Here is an 18,573-nt window from a genome sequence, read left to right as displayed (position 1 = left end):
AACTAGACATAAGACCTGAAACCATAAAATATATAGAAGGAAATATAGGCGAAACACTACGTGATTTGCACATCAAAGACATCTTTACAGACACATCACCCAAAGCAGTGATAGTGAAGGCAAAGATAAACAGCTGGGACTACATCAAATTAAAGAGCTTCTGCACAGCAAAAGAGACAATAACAAAAACAAAGAGAAACCCCACCAACTGGGAGAACATTTTTGCACCCAACACTAATGATAAAGGACTGATCACAAAAATCTGCAAAGAGCTGATGAGACTCAACAACAACAAAGAAAATAATCCAGTCAAAAAATGGGCAGAAGAGCTAAAAAGAAACTTCTCTGAAGAGGAAATGCAAATGGCCAACAGGCATATGAAAAAATGTTCAACATCACTTGTCATCAGGGAAATGCAAATCAAAACTACCATGAAATACCATCTTACACCAGTGAGAATGGCACATATTAAAAAACTAGCAACAACAAATGTTGAGGGTGTGGAGAAAAAGGAACTCTTCTGCACTGTTGGTGGGAGTGCAAACTGGTCCAACCACTGTGGAAAGCTGTGTGGAGATTTCTGGACCTACTAAACATAGAGCTTCCATATGATCCAGCAATTCCACTCCTAGGTATTTACCCAAAGGACACAGAAACATCAATTCCAAAGAACACCTGCACCCCTATGTTTATAGCAGCACTGTTTACAATAGCTAAGCTTTGGAAACAACCCAAATGCCCAAAAATAGATGACTGGATCAAGAAGATGTGGTCCATATATACCATGGAATATTACTCAGAATTCAAAAAAGATAAACACATGCAATTTGCAGCAACATGGATGGCGCTGGAAGGGATCATGCTCAGCGAAATAAGCCAAAAAGAAAAAGAAAAATACCGGATGGTCTCACTCATAGCAGGAATCTAGAAAACTTAAATAAGGGACCAGGAAAATGAATAACTATAAGAAAGTGAAAATCAAAATCAACAAAAAACTCTGAACCAGAGACACTTTTAGGGGAATGGGGGCGGGAGGGGAGGGATTGGGGTCAGAATGGGGGGGCTGCAATTGTATGGGGAATATAACAATAAAATTTATTATCTAAAAAAAAAAAAACCAAAAATATTCAGAGAGGTAATGCACATAATGACAAATAGCTGAAAAACACCCAAATGTACAGTAGCAAGAAAAAGACATTAAAAATGGGGCCTCTCCTGGTGGCGCAGCAGTTGAGCGCTGGGCTGAGAGGCTGCCCGCAGCCTCTGCAGCACCGGTTTGTTCCCTGGCTGCTGGCGATGGTCCCACAAAAAAGAAAAAAAAAAAAAAGACATTAAAAATGGTACTATATTCACAAATGGAAACTACTGAATATGAATCTCTACAAGCAGAATGAGGGTGAACCTTGCAAATATGTTGATGAAAAAGCAACTTAGAGAAGTTATATATAGCATGATCTTCTCCTGCCACTCAAAAATACACAAATCTAAAAAATATTATTTTAGGAATCCATACATGTGATAGAACTAACTTAAAAAAAAAAAGGAATGACTAATACAAATCTTAGAACCTTGGTTTCCTCTGGTGGCAGGTAAACCAGAGGACAGGATTGAAAAGGAAATACAGGCAGTTTCCATAATCTTGGCAATGAGTTAGTTCTTAAATCAGGTGGGTTTCACTGGTGTTTAATTATGCTTCATAATTGAAATGTACAGTACATTTTCCTTTGGATATGGAATAAACTTTGAGTGAAAAATTTAAAAAAAAAAAGTGTGAAAGTTGGAATGAGCCTAAAAGGTGAGTAAAATTAGCCAGTCAGAAAAGTTTGGACATGGATAAGGAGACTCAGGCAGAGTCTAGAACAGTAAGTGGTATACTGTCATTTAGATTGGTCTAGATAGGAGATAATGGGTGATTTTAGTTCATTAAATAGAGGCTTACTATGAGAGATTGCTACACTCCCTCTCACCTCCATTTACAAAGAATCAACCCCCAAGCTTCCTTTTATATAAAGATTTTCTCCTATATTTCCTCCATATATATTTTGAACTTGTACATGTGACTTGCTTTGGCTAATAGATTATCAGTCAACATGACTTTAGTGCATTGGGGTTTGTCCTTGTGGAATGCCCTTGCTGTCTGAGCAAGCCCAGGCTAGCCTCCAGGAGGATGAGAGACCTTGCTGAGAAAGAGGTCCAGAAGTTCTGCGGTATCAGATATGTGAAGGCATCATGGACCATCCAGCCCTAATCGAAACACTAGATGATTATAGCTGCTTAAGTGACCTCAGGTGAAACAACAGAAGAACCAGGCAGTTGAGACCAACCAAAATTACTGACTTAGTTGAACTGTGAATAGTAAAATGGTTGTTATTTTAAGCTACTAAATTTTGGAGTAGTTTGTTGCACATAACTATAAATAAGTGATACAAATACTAAGAGAAAAGATATTCCCCTATCTCTCTGGCTGTTCCTTTTGGTCATCTGAACATATAGTACATGCTCAAAATATTTTTCCTGAACGACAATGTGAAAAAGGAAACTCAAGTCCTTAATCTGCTGGTGTCATGAGCACTTTTGGTCTTTTCACCTGTTTTATCTGCCTGGAGCAGATTAAAAGTTGATGATCCTGTCCTTTGATGTAAGGTCTATGTAGAGTCTAAGAAAATGACATTGGTTGAAATAGGGTCAGAGAGAGTATGGAAGTGGAGGCCCACTTGGGCATAAAGAGCTATGAACTCAATTACAGGAGGCATTTTAAAGAAAGAAACAAAATGACTAGGTCACTTACTGAAATTTCATTTACTTGGAATGAATCAAATTTTACTCAACTTTCAAACCAGGTGATTGGAATTATGGAGATAACAGTGTCAGAAGACGGGCAAGTTGGAAGGTAGTGCCTGAACAAGGAGGAAGATGAGTTTGCTTCTGAGAACACAGATTTTAAAATGAATCCAGATTTCTAAATGAAGTCAAGTAGAAAAGGTCAGTGATGCACTTGGAAATGTAAAAATGAATTTCTACTAGAGATTTGAAATCTGTTGTGTGTCTGCTTTTCTGAGAAATCTGCCTTTCAGCCAAGTGGCAATCTGGAGAGTGTGGGTTAGGTGAACCTGCACAAGACAGACAATAGGGAGATAACCTGAGAGGCAACACCATCAAGAGCAGGAATTTGATTTGGCCTCTAATAAGCCAAGAATGTAGTCAGAAAAGCTCCAGTGTGAAGTGTCAAGGCAGAGATGTAGAATCTGGGTGGGGCCTATCTCTTTAAATATTACCATTTTTAATGCATTATCTTTCTATTGTTGATTTGCAGGATATATATAATATTGATAAGGATATAATATATAAGGATATAATATATAATATATTATAGATATATAATATAGATATAATATATATTATGTATTATAGGTATAATATAATGTATTATAGGTATAATATATAATATATATGTTATATCCTTATAATATATATTATATCCTTATAGATATATCGTTATATAGTCTCTAAACAAGTCCTTTGCATTTATCATGTATTACAAATATTTCCTCCAAATTTATAACTTGGCTTTTCATTTTTTAAAAATTTAGTTTCCAAATCTTATGTTACCTCTTTCTCATCCCTTCACCCCAATTCTTTTTGTGATATAATTGATAAATAACATTGTGTAAACTTAGATACAATACATTTCATTTTCTTTAAAGTGTCTTCTGAAGAGACATTTTACTTCCATTTTAAATTTTAATGAAATCTTTCAATTTTTTTTTCTTTTATGGTCATTTTGTGTCTTAAGAAATCTCTGCCTACTTTAATGTAGTAAAGGATTTATGACATTTTAAAGCAATTTAAAATAAACCTATGAGTATTTCTTTGCCTCTAAAATGATGCTGCTTTTCATTCAAAATTGCTAAGATGCTATGTATGATTTTGGTAAGAAAGTCAGGAATAAAAATAGTAGAAAATTTCACGTATAAAATGTCTTATCCCAGAAAGGTCAACAAACCTCAAACACCTAAAAGGAAAGGAATGGGTTCCTTTAAAGACTAGGAAAAGAAGCTAAACATCTTGAGAACATGTCCTCTCTATTTATGTCAATCAAATAGCACTTGGCTCATTGTCAATAATTTTGGTGTTCTACATAAATCAATTTTAGTTTGACTTTTTAGATCTAAAAACAAAACTGGAATGAAAGACTTACTGGAGATAGTTAAAGAATCAAAAGGAAAGTTAAAGAGTCAGTCTTCAGCAAGGACAGGAGCTACAATACCTGTGAGGATAAAGAGAGCAGTCTCAAATAGATAAATAGAGCTCCATAGGGATGAATGATCACCAGCTGTTTCTGTCTTTGTGTTATTCTCTTAAGCTCAACTTTTATCTGTATCTGAATGTCCTAATTTGGTTACATGTCCAGTAAAGGTATAGGGACTTGTCTGCTTTCAAAATTGGATTCAATGGAAGAAGGGAATAGTTTCAGTTTCCCAAAGGAATATTGGGGGACTGCTACTAGAAGAAGGGTAGATGGATGCTGGGAGAGAAAAACAGTAAATGTCCATCCTTACATCCTTTAAAACGCAGAATATGTATATCCTTCAGCTTGTGTTTTTGTCTCCTGCTCAAGCCGGATGAACTTGCCTTATTCACTTATCTTTGAGTCTTCCCTAAAATAATTCCCACAAATAGCTGAGTTAAATTATGTTACCAAGGCCAGGTTTGTGAAAGAAGGTCAGTTTACCCGATTAGAACTCATCCCAGATCAGCTTCGTTGTTTTTATTATTGTTTTAAATCTTGAAGTTGACTCTATTTCTGATTACTTAAAATTTTTCTATCAACATTAACACACAAATACTCTGTAAAATCTAATATTGAGTGTAATAAAAGGATAAAATGAAGTAAAATAGACTTTGACCAGTGTTGCAAGTAAATTAGGAGTGCTATAAACAGAAATTTTGTATGTTAGATTTCCTTATTTTTTTTTAATATTTATGCATACAGGAACTGGGCTACAGGCCAGAGGTATGGGGTGGGGGTGGGAGGATTCAGCAGAGACAGAGTGGGAGCAGAACAGGTGGATTGACTAAAATACACTGCTGAGGGGAGCAGCAGGCAAGTCAGGAGAGGTCTGCTGTGCCATGTGGGTCACCATCCTGGCCAGGTATCGAACTCGTGCTGCAGTAGCTGCAGATGGCTTCATAGTGCTGTGTCTTAACCCCTTGCACCACATGGAGGCTCAATTTCCTGATTTTAAAATGACTTTAAAAATTACATTTCTTAATCTTGCTTTAGGAAACTAAATGTTTTCACACACAGGTGCCTACTTTCAATCTTATTTGCTCATTCATTCTTTCAACAAACACTAAGGGCTTGCCATATGCATTAGCAGTGGAAGCTCTTGAGATCTCTGACAAGGAGCTAGTGAGAGAATCTGGTTTATGAATATAGGACATAATCACCTATATAAGTGAAGATTGGGCTATGATAGTTTTGTTCACTAATTTTTAGTACTAATACCTAGCATAATGCCTGAAACAGAGGGAACTCAAACTTATTGTTGAATGATTAAGGAATTGAGGAAGGAGTCAACTCTCTGGTCAAAAGATTGTTGGAGTTGGGATTGTAGAGGATGATTGGAAAGGACAGGTTCAGGAAAAGTTTCATGAGAGTTGTTGCTTCATTTGAAAGAATGTAGGCTAGAATTGCCACAACCCAGATTTTAGGACTAGCTACCTTTCTGTGACTCCACCAGCCATTGGCTTTCAAATGTACATGTAGGCTGGAAGATTATACTGTCTTCAAAAGATTGCAGTAATTGGATGTACTTTTCTGACTCCTTGTATCAGTTTTTGTGGTTTTTATTCGGTGGTGGTTATTGTTGTTACTAGTGATGTTAGTTGTCCACATGGGCACAAAAAACATTTCAGTGTCTCTGTAGGGGATTAAAAAAGATGAGGCATTAGAATTTGGAAATTACCTTTTCTATATTGGGCAGTGTGATGTTATGGGTTCTTGTATAATTGATACTTGTTCAATCCTGTATATTTAGAAATAATTCACTCTGAAGGAGCACAGGAAAGAAATGTGTAAAAGTCACATTATCTCCTATAGAAACCAAACTCTTCCAACACTGAGAAAAGTACATTAGTATCTAATCACAGATGTAAAAAGAGTGTTCCATACATAGGTTGTGCAGAACTTTTAGGAACTATAAACATGCTAACATTTCCTGATGTAACTTTATTTTCCCACCACCACACCTCATATCCCCTTGGACCCTTTTCCCTTCCTTTTTGCTCCCTCTAAGTCACAGAAACCTCACTTAGTTTATTGATGTTCAGGAGTTTTTATAGCTGTTTTATTTTATTGAATCATCCACTATATGAATGGCCAGTATTTGTCTTTATCATTGTTCTGACATGCTTTGCTATACATCATTCACTCAAACTCCTTCTATTTTGCTATCAATAACATTTCATCCATTGTAATGGCTCATTAATATCCCACTGTGTGGGGATTCCACATCTTTTTGATCCAGTCTTCTATCATGGGCATTGATTGCTTCTTTGTCCTTGGTACTATAAATAGTGCTGCAATAAACATTGTAGAGCATAGAGTGTTTTCAGTTGATGGTTTCACTTTGTTTGTGTAGATACCCACGAGTGAGATTGCTGGATCATCTCATATTTGTTATTCTAAGGTAAATCCATATTGCTTTCCAAAATGGTTGCACCAGTTTACATTTCCAGCAGTGTAATAGGATTCCTCTTTCTCCACATCATCACTTTTTTTTTTTTAAATTGCTATTGCTGTATAGTATAAAGTCAGACAATGTTATGCCTCCATTTATTTTATTTTTCTCAGGATTGCTTTCACTATTTGGGCCTTTTATGCTTCCATATAAATTTCAATATTTTTTGTCCAACTTCTTTGAAGAATATTTTTGGTACTTTAATGGGAATTGCATTAAACTTATAAATTGCTTTAGGTAGAACAGTCTTGTTGATTGCCCCAATCCATGAGCATGGAGTGTTTCTCTATCACCTTCTGATATAATCTATGTACTTTAATGACATCTTAGAGTGCTCTTTGCATGGGTTCTTCACCTCCTTGGGTAGTTTAGTTCCAAGATATTTGATTTTTTTTTTAAGCCATCGTGAATGGAATTATTTTATTCTTTTTCTAATTTCTTATTTATTGTTCATATATTGAAATACAAGAGATTTTTGTATTTTGATTTTGTAACCTGCCACTTTGCCATATTCACTTATTGATTCTAATAGCTTTTTAGTGGTCTTTAGGGTTTTCTATATGTGTGTTATCTGTGGAGAATGATTTTTTAACTTCTTTTTCCAACTTGGATTCATTTTATTTTCTGTTGTTGTTCATTGTTTTAGCTAAAACTTCTAACACTAATTAAACAGAAATAGTGACAGTGAGCATCCTTGTCTTGTAACAGGGATAAAATTTAAAGTGGTACTTGTAAGCAATAGATAGAAAGGAATCAGAGCAGTAGGCTACTGAAGGTTCCTCTCCAGCAAGCTTCAAGTATTCAAGCTTCCCACTATGCTACAGTTACCAGAGCAGTGTGGTAGGGCTGCACAATGAACCCCTGCACTAGGCCGGTTCTTTTGTCTAAATGTTTCATATAGTCTCATGCAAGCTCCATACTCTAGGCTTTATCTGAATACTAAAATTAGCATTGGGGGCCTTTCTAGTGGTGCAAGGGGTTAAGCACAGCACTGTGACGCTATCCGCAGCCTCTGCAGTAGAGTTTGATCCCCGGCCAGCCAGGGAGCTACCCACATGGCGCAGTAGAGCTCTCCTGTCTTGCCTGCTGCTCCCCTTATCAGGGTATTTCAGTCAGTCTGCCTGTTCTGTTCCCCTTTCTGTCTCTGGTGAATCCTCTCATCCTCCTACACCTCTGGCCTATACCCCAGTTCTTCTATGCATAAATAAATAAATCTTTAAAAAAATAGAATGAGCATTGGGTGTGAATTGTAGTTGAGACAGTGCCACAAACTAGGTGTTGATCTCTTTGCTTTTCCAGTATAGTGCCTCACCCTGGGGGGGTTGCTGTTGCCATTAAAATCCAGAAATTCAGGTACTTAAATTCTAGGTAGCGTTAAAAAAAAAAAAAAAAAAGCATTCAGTGGTCACATGTGTTTTGAATATCTCAGGGTACAGATAATAGTCTCATCTATGGTCTATGACATAGGCCACCCAACCTGATTTCTTCCCCTCCCCCAACACTTGTCTAGGCTCCAGCTGTTCTGTATCAGGAGTCCCAGGCTCAAGTCAGTAATCATCACACTGCATCCCTACTTTTATAGTTCTCCAATAGTATACCTCCTATTCTAGATGTCAACTCTGTCCCTTACCCAGTGCTGCACTGAGTCTCCAAACTCCCTGATGTGGGTACGTACCCCTAAGTCAACAACTGCCAGGGGCCTCTTTATGGCAGCTATGCCTGCACTACAGTGGTATTACTGCAAAAAAAAAAAAAAGTTCATTTACAGGCTTTCCTACCCCTTTCCACTACATAGTTATTCCTGATGCATGTTGCAGTCATCCATTTCCGTGATTATTGACTTTGCTCTGCTCCATTTTGTGAATGTATATGAAGGAGGTGAATTTTTTGCTATCATCTTGTTGGGTTCCACCTCCCTGATGTAACTTTTAAAAACACCACAAAAATAAAATCTGGGTCTTCTCTTCTTTTTATGTGTGTGTCTTCTGTTTCTGTTCATATATCTCCATCTTTGTGAGTTCCTTTTGCCTCAATATGCTTGACCTCTCTTTAACTCTGTCATTGATGGACCTAAGTTGTTCTATTCTGTTTTCCATTCTGAGGGGTGGCATAGCTTATGAAAGCAGCAGGGCCTTAATGCTAATACCTCAAATACTAGTTATGCTACCTAATAAGTATCTAGGCAGCTTTCAACACAGTATTTACCATTTCTGAGCCACAGTTTCTTTGCTGATTAGTGCTATTTCCATTTCTCTTATTGGTACATAGTAGGACTGCACTTCTGGTAATCTTGGTTATTAGGAGGGATCATGCATTTGCTTCACACTTCGCCTACCTTAGACTCCACACTATAGCAGTACTTCCATTAATTGTACCCACACTTTCTTTTCCTTTTAGCCATCTCCATCCCATCCTCAATATTTTACTAAAACACCACACAAGCATAGTTCCTGGGAAGCTTACTAGATGATTTCTTGTTCTTGGAATAGAAGCCACTTGTGGAGGAAAACAACGAACTGATGATTATATGCTGCATGTGTTACCTAACACTGAAACAAGGGTCTTGTTTCTAGCAGTGTGTATTGGTCCTCACCTTTACTTCTCTTCCTTAGAAACCTCTCCTCCCACAGTCTCTGATTCTCTTCTTGCCCATACTTCATTTCTCTTCTCAATGATTCACATCTCTCTGTCTACATGCTTTCTCCAGAGGATTATCATCCACCTGTATGGCTTCTATGATGATTAAAATGTATATGATTCCCAAATGACTATCACAAACAATAACCCCTCTACACTCTGGAAGTCTGTATGCAATGACTATTAGACATATGGATCATCTGAATGTCCTATAGACACCTTAAATTTAACATAAACCCAAACACCTTTTCTCCTGACGCAAAATCTATACTACTGCTTCTATTTTTTTTAAAGATTTATTTATTTATGCATACAAGAATGGGGGTACAGGCCAGAAGTTCGGGGGAGGGGGGTGAGAGGATTCACCAGAGACAGAGTGGGGAACAGAACAGGCAGATTGACTGAAATACACTGCTGAGGGGAGCAGTGGGTGAGTCAGGAGATGTCTGCTGTGCCATGTGGGTTGCTTCCTGGCCGGGGATCGAACTCTTATTGCAGAGGCTGCAGACAGCTTCATAGGTTGCGTCTTAACCCCTTGCACCACCAGGGAGGCCCCTGCTTCTATTCTTGATCTGGGTTAATGGCATCACCATTTACCTGTCTCCCAACTTAGAAACCTTGGTGTTATTCTCACCCCCCACATACAGTCAGCTGCCAAATCTTGCTGCTGCTAATTTTAAAACATCATTTGATTCTGTCTCTTTCAAATTCTATGCTATTGCCTTAAAATAGGCCTTCATCATAACTTCTTTGAACCATTATTGCAACAATCTTGTCTAATCTGTTTCCCTAATAACATTTTCCCCCCACCCATTTACTCTAGCCTACCACTATTATTACAGAATCAAGTCTTTTCTGTGTGTGAAAGCTTCTGCTGACTCTTAATGTCTATGACAAAATTCAAACTATGTAGATTGGCTACAAAACTAACCTTTCCACCTAGTTTCCTTTCCTGACTTCATGTTCTTCATGCATATTGTAGGTTCTTATTGCCTCATATTCTTACTATTTCCTGCACATACACATGCACTTTCAGAATGTCATACATATAATATCTTTTTCCAATCTACTTATTTTCCTCCCACCCCTATTTACTTGAGAAATTGTATCATCTGTTATAAACAACTTCAAGTATCACATACTGGGCAAAACCTTTCTTCTGTTCCTTTTGCTTCCAGAGACTTTATATTTGCTACAGACATTACAATGTGGCTCTTAACCTTTCTATTAACATGTTTGCATTTCATCCTTGACTGTATTTCATACTAGAATGTAAGCTTCAAGCTTTTGATTCACAGAGAACTGGATGGAAGTTGTTTAAGAAATATTGGTGAATGAATGCAATGGTGTTTTCCTCCCATGTTTTGATATGAGTCTTTTCCATTCTTATTACATCCCTAATAAACAATCAATTCAAACTTAGATTTGAATAGTCTCTAGGCTGACCATCCATCTAGGGTACCTAATTAATAATGCACCCACTTAGCCACATATGGCTAGCGAGTACTTAAAATGTAGCCAGTTCAAGTTGGAATGAGCTCTAAGTGTATAACAAACTGGATTTTGAAGATATGAAAACAGGAATGTGAAATTTCTCACTAATTTGTATTACATGTTCAAATGATATTACATAATCTGATTAAATAAAATATATTATAAAAATCAGTTTTACCTTTTTAAAATCTTAAATGTTATTACTAGAAAATGTAAAAGTACATGTATGGCATGCATTATATTTCTGTCAGTAATTGCTGTGGCCATTCAATTCATCCTGTGGATAATTACTAGGTGGCATGTCACTGTAGTGCAACCATCCCAGACAGAGCAAGTTCACTGTTGATTTGGGCAGACAAAAGCGAGAATCTTGGAGCCCTAGATAGATTTGTCAGGTCTTTAATGTGCAAGCAGGGAAGCAGGTACAATGGCACACCAGCAGGTGTGGTGGGGAGGGCAGGAGGCTGGCAGCAACCAAGCTTCCCAACCCCCTCCATCTCTGCTCTCTCTTTAGCATTCTTTCTCAGTTTCATGTTGTCTCTCTCGTAGTGATCTCTCCCAGGTGTCTGCACTCATAGGTATCCACGCCTGGTGTTCGCTGGCTTCTTGGCACAGGTGTCTGCAATTATAGGCATGAGGGCTAGTGCTCACACCTCTCGACCCCCGGTGTCTGTGTGTGCCTCGTGCTCTTGCTCCCAAGTGCCTCTTACACCAACATAAACGATATCATGTGTGTGAGACACAGGGCAAGCTAGGGTTATTAGGCAGTTTCAGGGACAGTGCAGGAGGGGACCTCTGAAGAATTTTGGGAGGCTTCAGAGATAAGGACAACCAAGGGAATATAACCCATTCCATTAGGAAAAACAAAAACCCCAGGACCACGGACAATATTAATACTGTTAACGATGGTCCTGGTTTTCTTCAGGTGATAAAGAGAGGTGGAGACTAGAGAAATGGAGAGTGGTTTAATTTATGGACAACTTAGAAGGGCAGCTGTTTAACTTCAATGTAGAGATGCTCACCCGGAGGACTAGGCCATAAAGATAAAGTGACAAGCATGATAAATGGGAAAAGGAAAAGCTGTTAGATAAAGAATGTGAAATTTCCCCACTTAGTAAGTGTGAGACCCTTTGGGAGTTAACCAATCAGGGAGAGAGAGAGTAAAATTTAAACATAATGAGAGAGAAAAAGTATATATTGCCAACGTAATATCCTGTACCGGCTCATCTTGGCCCCTCCCAGGTACTTTTTACCTGGGAGTCTTTCTTCTTTGTCTCTTTTTTTCCTAAATAAACTCTTCTTTCAAAGACAAGATTTGTCTCTCTCTGCTTACTTACTTCAAAAGGTCTGTGAATTCCTTTCTACGGTTTCGCGAAACAAAAACTCGTGGTAAAGCGACGACAGTTGTTACACACGCTGGCATCATGTGGGCAATGAAACCTGGGGGAAAGCACAGCTGCAGGTGGTGGCGGTAGAGGCTAGCTGTGGGAGGTGGAAAAAAGCCTGAATTAACTCCATATTCCCTACAGTCTTTTTTTCCCCCCTGAATTCTTGCTGTGCTGAACAAGATTTTCTGGGGGAAAAGAATTACCAGTCAAAAATGGTGTTTGTTAACTGGTTACTGCAGGGCTAACTTTGCTTAAACATCTTTTTTTTTTTTTTATCATGCTAATATCCTCGTTGAAGAATCTACAGGTTTTCTATTGTCAATTGCATCAAAACGATTTTGCTTTGGTTTCCTTAGTCTTATTTTTTTTTTCTGTTTATTGGAATTCACTGTAGTATCCTCCTAATTCAAGCTCGAATTTGTTCAATTACTCAGCGTCTTTACTGCCATTACCATTTAACTTACACTTTAAAAAAAAAAACAACAAACTATATTCCAAAGAGTAGGTTTATTCTAGAAAGGGAAGGGAAGTAAAGGAGGCTTGCATAAATACAGGTAGGCAAAGAGCTGCCCCTGAAAGAGACAGGTTTGTTAAAAGAGAGGCCTGCATAGTCACGGGCACACAGTCTTGGGAGAACTGCCTCTGCTGCTTTGCAAAAGGGAGACGGTAGGTGAAGAGAAACACCTACATAGTCACGGGCGGGCAGGAATGCTGCTGCTTCCACATTTTTAAGACTGTCAAGAACGGGGCTTTTGAACCAAAGGAACATTTTTATAAAGGCTCTTCAGCTAGGATTGTCCCTATCTGCCAGGGTACAAGCGAAGGCCATGTTTATTCTGATTATATACGGCCCAAATTAGAAACTATTAATTTATAACGTGTCAAAACACTCAAATTACCATACCTGGGCCTCAAATCCCATGAGCTCTGGGTTTGAGTGAAGAGTTTTCTTTTTCCCACCTTGCATTAATGATCACTGTTTATGTAGTTTCTTGTAAAAGTAGCAACATCCAGTATTTCCTTCTGAAGGACTTTATTGTCAGGTGTTTTGGATATTGGGGCCAGAGTGCTTTGTACTGAAATCTCAACTCCATTGATTAGCCCTGTTACTTGGGCTAATTGCCCAACCACGCTTTGTTTTCCTCATCTGTATAATGAACAGTGGTGTGATAAGGCTTGAGTTAACAGTTTATGGCGTAGAGTACTTACACAGTAAATGTTAGCCCTCACTACATGTCATTACCAGACTTTTTCTCCCCTGAAATATAAGAGACTGCTTCATTTTTTTAATTATAAATTTTATTTTTATATTCCCCATACAATTGCGACCCCCTATTTTGACCCCAATCCCTCCTTTCCCTGCCCCCCACCCCCCATAGAGTGTCTCTGGTTCATAGTTGTTTGTTGATTTTGATTTTTACTTTCTTATATTCTTTTTCCTGGTCTCTTATTTAAGTTTTCGTTGCTTCATTTATTTTAATCTACGAGTGTCCAGTCCCTAGAATAAGACCGTTTCAAAACTGGGGGGCGAATAAACGTCAAATGAAAAGAATTCACCCAGTCCCTATTACTGCCTTTCCAATGTTGGGCCATCCAGAGCCAAGAGCAAAGGCAAGGAAGCCAGCACCTGCAGCCTCCTTATAAAAGGTATTATTTTATCGGGTTTGACCCCAGCCTGTCTGCGTCATTTACATCTCAAAGGCGGGGAAGCCCACAGCGGGTAGCGCCAGGCACCTTTCTGGAATCCCTCGGGCAAACACCCTCCTAGCAAAAGGCCCCGCCCAGCCCAGGTCGCGGAAGCTCGGCGCATGCGCAGCGCCGGGCGCCGGCTTCCTTCCTGCGGCACCACCCGGAAGCCTCGGCTCGGCCCCTCCCCCTCCCCGTCGCCGGCTCGGCGGTGCGTGCGGGGCCGGCCCGGCGAGGAGGCGGGACACGTCGGCGCTGCCACCGCCGCGGCCGCTCCTCCTCCTGCTCCAGCCACCACCGCCGCGGCCGCCGCTTCCTGGGCTGCGTCCTCCCGCCGTCCCGGCGGCCCCAGGTGCTTTCGCCCCGCCGGGCTCCTGTCCGCGTCCCCCGCCGCCGTCGCCGCCCGGGTGCCGCCGCCCGCAGCCGAGATGGCGACGCGCTCCTGCCGGGAGAAGGCGCAGAAGCTGAACGAGCAGCACCAGCTCATCCTGTCCAAGCTGCTGCGGGAGGAGGACAACAAGTACTGCGCCGACTGCGAGGCCAAAGGTGGGCGCCGCGGACGTCGCCCCCCGGGGCCGGGCCTCCCGCGGCCGGTGACCTTCCCGTCGCCGGGCGCCCGGGCGGGAGCGGACGCCGCGGCCCTGACGGCGGGGCGGGCGCGGGGCTCGGGGCGACCCTCGTCTCCTTCCCCCGCGGCGGCGAGGTCGGGCCCGCGGGCGCGGCCGCTGCTCCCAGCCTCCCGCCCGGCCCCGGGCTGCGCCGGCCCCGCGTCGCGGTGCTGCCTTTCCCGGCGGGCGCGGTCGGAACCGGGCGCCGACCTGGGCTGAGCTCAGGGTGAAAGGGTTGCCCCCACCCGCCGCCGCGCCCGGCCCCCTCCGTGGGTGGGGCCGCCCTGAGGTGTCTCTTCCCGCCTCGACCCTCCCCTGGACTGCGGCGCTCGGTGTTCCAGGGGGAGCTCCACCTGCCTGCCCACCTGACACCTTTTGTATTGGGCTTTTTGAGAAAAAGTAGGGTGGTCCTTTTGAGTGGGGTGGAGTTCTGTGGGCTGAAAACGTTTGGGAAGGGATCTTCAGTATTTTGAACGGTAGTTGTGCTTTTTAGTCAAAGTATTAGGCAGAAGGAAGAGGAATTTCATTCCATGACTCTCTTGGACTTTGGGTTTATGTTCGTGAGGATTTTAATAGATTCTTTCTGGCCAGCTGGAATATAGGGGCATGGATGAACGTTGAGGGTGCATTGGGAAGATCCAGAGATGAAAGAAACCTAATTTTAGTTTGTTCCGTTGAAGGGCTTCTGCTTCAACCTCTGAAATGCACTGTTTTTAGCATATGCTGGGTTGGGGATATGATTTGTGTTTTAAGGTAAGTACTCTCCTGGGAAAAATGTTTTTAACAGACCTCATGTCTTTAGGAAAAGATCTTGCATGTAATTTATAAATTGGCTTATTTGTTTATTCGGTGAGAAATAGGTAGTTCTCCAAGGCAGGAGTTTTGGGGAATGTCATTCAAGATTTCTGCATTGTTTGACCTAGACGTTAACTGAAGCTTTACTGTTCTTCAGTACTCTTCAAATGAGTCACATTTCAGTAGGTTGATGATTTTGATTAGACTAAGCCACACAGCATCAGCTCGTTTCCTAGTTAACTGTCAGGTGCTGAATTACTGGAAGATTGTGTGGGAATGCAGTGAGTAAACCTAGTTTCAGTATCAGTAACTTGTTTGAGCTAACCTTACGTTTATTCTGTGTAACCTTTCAGGTAATTTAACAATGCATTATTATTGATTATGTGTTGGGGTTTTTTTTCCGGGGAGAGAATACTGTTGTGTGTTGAAGCTTAATTGCTCACTGATTGCTATACTTGTAAAACACTGAAAACTGGACCTTTAAAAGGTCAGAAAAAGAAAGGAGCTGAGTTTTTATCATATGCATTTTGAGTAGTAAGTTATATTGTTAAATATTTATTAAGACTTTATTCATGACAAATTGAAAAACAATTTTAGTAACTACCTTTATAAAAATAATTGAAAAATATTTTTTCCAATTTATTTTCCTCAAAAGTACTTCATAAAACCATATTTTATCCAGTGCTTTAGGAAGTAATTTTTAGGCTTTGAGAAAGCCATTGTTAATTACATGTTAAAATTTTTCTTTTTCCTTTTTTGGCGGGGCATGGGGGAAGGAGAATCATATACTTCTCAGATAGGGACAAACATTTCTTTGACCTGAAGAATAAGGAGCATTAGCTTTGCTAATAGTTTTGCTACTGAGGTCAATAGCTACATATTAAAATGAACTTATATTTTATTTTGGTTTTGTTGGGTCTTTCGTTTGTGAGAAGTGGAGAATATGGGAGAGAAGCGAAAATACCAAGTTCAAGGGTGTGCATTGTGTGGTGAAGGGCATGAATTCCACATTCATGACTTAGGAAGATCATTATTTTTTCCGTGTTGCTACTACATCTAGAATAATGTTAAAATGATCTTCTAAAATATTTTCCTGTTTTATATGTATTTTTAAGGAAAAATATCACAGTTAAAGCCACTTAACAGGTTTAATTAGACTTGATTTCATAACTATAATGAAAACTTTGACATGCTCGGGCAATTGGTAGATTTTGTAAAATTTTCAGTCTTTGGTATGGTTGAGCCCCATTATGGGACTCTCATGGAATTCTTGTGACATGGTTTGGTTTTACATCTATTATATATGCCAGATGACATAGTAAATTTGGGTAGTGAATTTCTGATTAAATTTAGACTTGCTAAGGGTCTTATTTTATAGCTTAACTATTATAAAGTATTATACTATATATATGTATTGTTGCCTTCACTGTCTAATATACTACATCACCTTTTTCATGTATTTTGAAGTTATTTACTAATTTATTAAATTTTATTTGTTTCAAGAATTCTTTCCTTCAAAAATTCTTTCCTTACTGTTCTTTCAGAACATGTACCATAACGTAAATCTTGGGCTTGAGTTTACCTTTTCTGTTGCCTTGTAATAGTTGGCAGAGGTTGTCAATTGGATTTTGACATTTTTGACATTTCTTTACTGAGTCACAGGTGTATGTTTCCCTAAGTCACAGTATTTAGGAAGTAAGGAAGGAGGAAAGGATGGCATAGGTGCCAGTTTCCTGCTCTTGATCCTACTCTTACCAAATCTGTTGAGCAACTGGAGGATAAGAACTGGCAGATGGAACTGCTTTTCCTCTCCCTGGCCTCATTCGTGACTCTGTGGGAGTTTTAAAGCAGTTCAATTGGTTATTAGTCGGTAGCACTTAGAATATACAGTAAGGATATACAGTAAGTTGTCAACTTAAAGCTTAGTATTTCATGTTTTCAATGTTTTGTTCACAGTTAATTTAGTATTTAATGTTTCATCCACAGTTCCAGCTTTGATTCTGATCGTGTGAAAGTTGGCATGAAAATGTATCTCTTGCCCAGTAAATTTTGGGGGTTGTCAGGAACACAATGTTTTTGAAACCTAGAAATGGTTTAGTTTTACCTGTCTAGTGTTGAGAGGTAAAGCTCCTTGCCCAGATTAAGCACGCATTTCCTCATTCTGTAGATCTTGACTTGAGGGGACTCTTTTAAACACTGTATTGGATTATGGAGCTTAAAAAAAACATTTGTACGTTCTAAAGGAGTTTGTTTAGTGGAGACTGGATTTTTGCAAGTAAATATAATTATTTAAATAATTAATAAAAATTAACACTAGTGGTTATAGGAAAAATCCCCCTCTCCACTTACTTTTGATTACTATTCCCCTTTCACTCTGACTTTTGTTTATTGGTTGTCTTTATGGTGGCTAGAATGCTGCCTGAAGGCCTTTGAACATGAACCTCTGCCTAGGAAGCTTTCTTTTTTTTTTTTAGATTTATTTATTTATTCATACAAGAGCTGGGGTACAGGCCAGAGGGTGGGGGGTGAGAGGATTCACCAGAGACAGAGTGGGGAATAGAACAGGCAGATCAACCGGAAGTTCGCTGCTAGGGGGAGCAGCGGGTGAGTCAGGAGAGGCCCGCTGCCCCATGTGAGTTGCTCCCTGGCAGGCCAGGGGGTCGAACTCCTGCTTCAGGGGCTTTGGACAGCTTCATAGGTTACGTCTTAAACACTTGCTCCACCAGGGAGGCCCTGCTTAGGAAGCTTTCTAGCAATTTTTTGCTTAATCAGTTGTACTTGCAGTTTCTGCTTAAATGTCTCTTCAAGGGAAATGCTTCTCCCTGATCCAGATTTGGTTAGACGTCCATTTACACTATAAAACACACTCCAAGTCTTTTATTACACTTACTACAATTGTAATTAAACATTATTTGGGTAATTATTGGGCAATCTGTATCCCTGTTGGATTACAGCTGTAAGAGAGAAGAGACCTTGTCTGTCTTGTTTTGGCTTATGTTCCCAGCCCTTGGCACAATATGTGAAATGTGATAAGTTAATGTAACTCACCAAGTATCTTTAGAATGTGAATGAGCCCAGAGCTGAGGGCATCTGTGAACATGTGTGCACATAAAGGCATGTGAATTTAAAGAAGTCTTGAGATTTTAAAGGAGGAATGGGTTTCATGAAAGGAATAATGAATTAAAGAACACAGTTGCACATGAAGATACACGTATGTGAAAG

At 39.9% G+C, this 18,573-nt stretch overlaps 1 protein-coding gene across 3 annotated transcripts in view; it reads left to right on the top strand.

Moving 5' to 3' along the window:
* LOC311167585 (stromal membrane-associated protein 1) overlaps window positions 1–18,573 on the top strand; it is a gene marked incomplete at its 5' end in the record, with an annotated part of 190,831 nt that overhangs the window by 40,489 nt on the left and 131,769 nt on the right. For 2 of the 3 annotated variants that reach the window (XM_084228678.1, XM_084228677.1), the window contains one exon: window positions 14,377–14,494. The exons of the other annotated variant lie outside the window; for it this stretch is intronic. In XM_084228678.1, coding sequence (XP_084084804.1) covers window positions 14,377–14,494 — 118 coding nt within the window. Of the gene's footprint in view, window positions 1–14,376; window positions 14,495–18,573 lie in introns of those variants that run through there. 3 annotated transcript variants of the gene reach the window in all.

Source organism: Talpa europaea, assembly GCF_964194135.1.
Source record: "Talpa europaea genome assembly, chromosome: 2".
In the NCBI taxonomy this organism is placed as follows: domain Eukaryota; kingdom Metazoa; phylum Chordata; class Mammalia; order Eulipotyphla; family Talpidae; genus Talpa; species Talpa europaea.
Note: the sequence above shows the minus strand (reverse complement) of the source record. Positions and strands in the feature narration are given on the sequence as shown.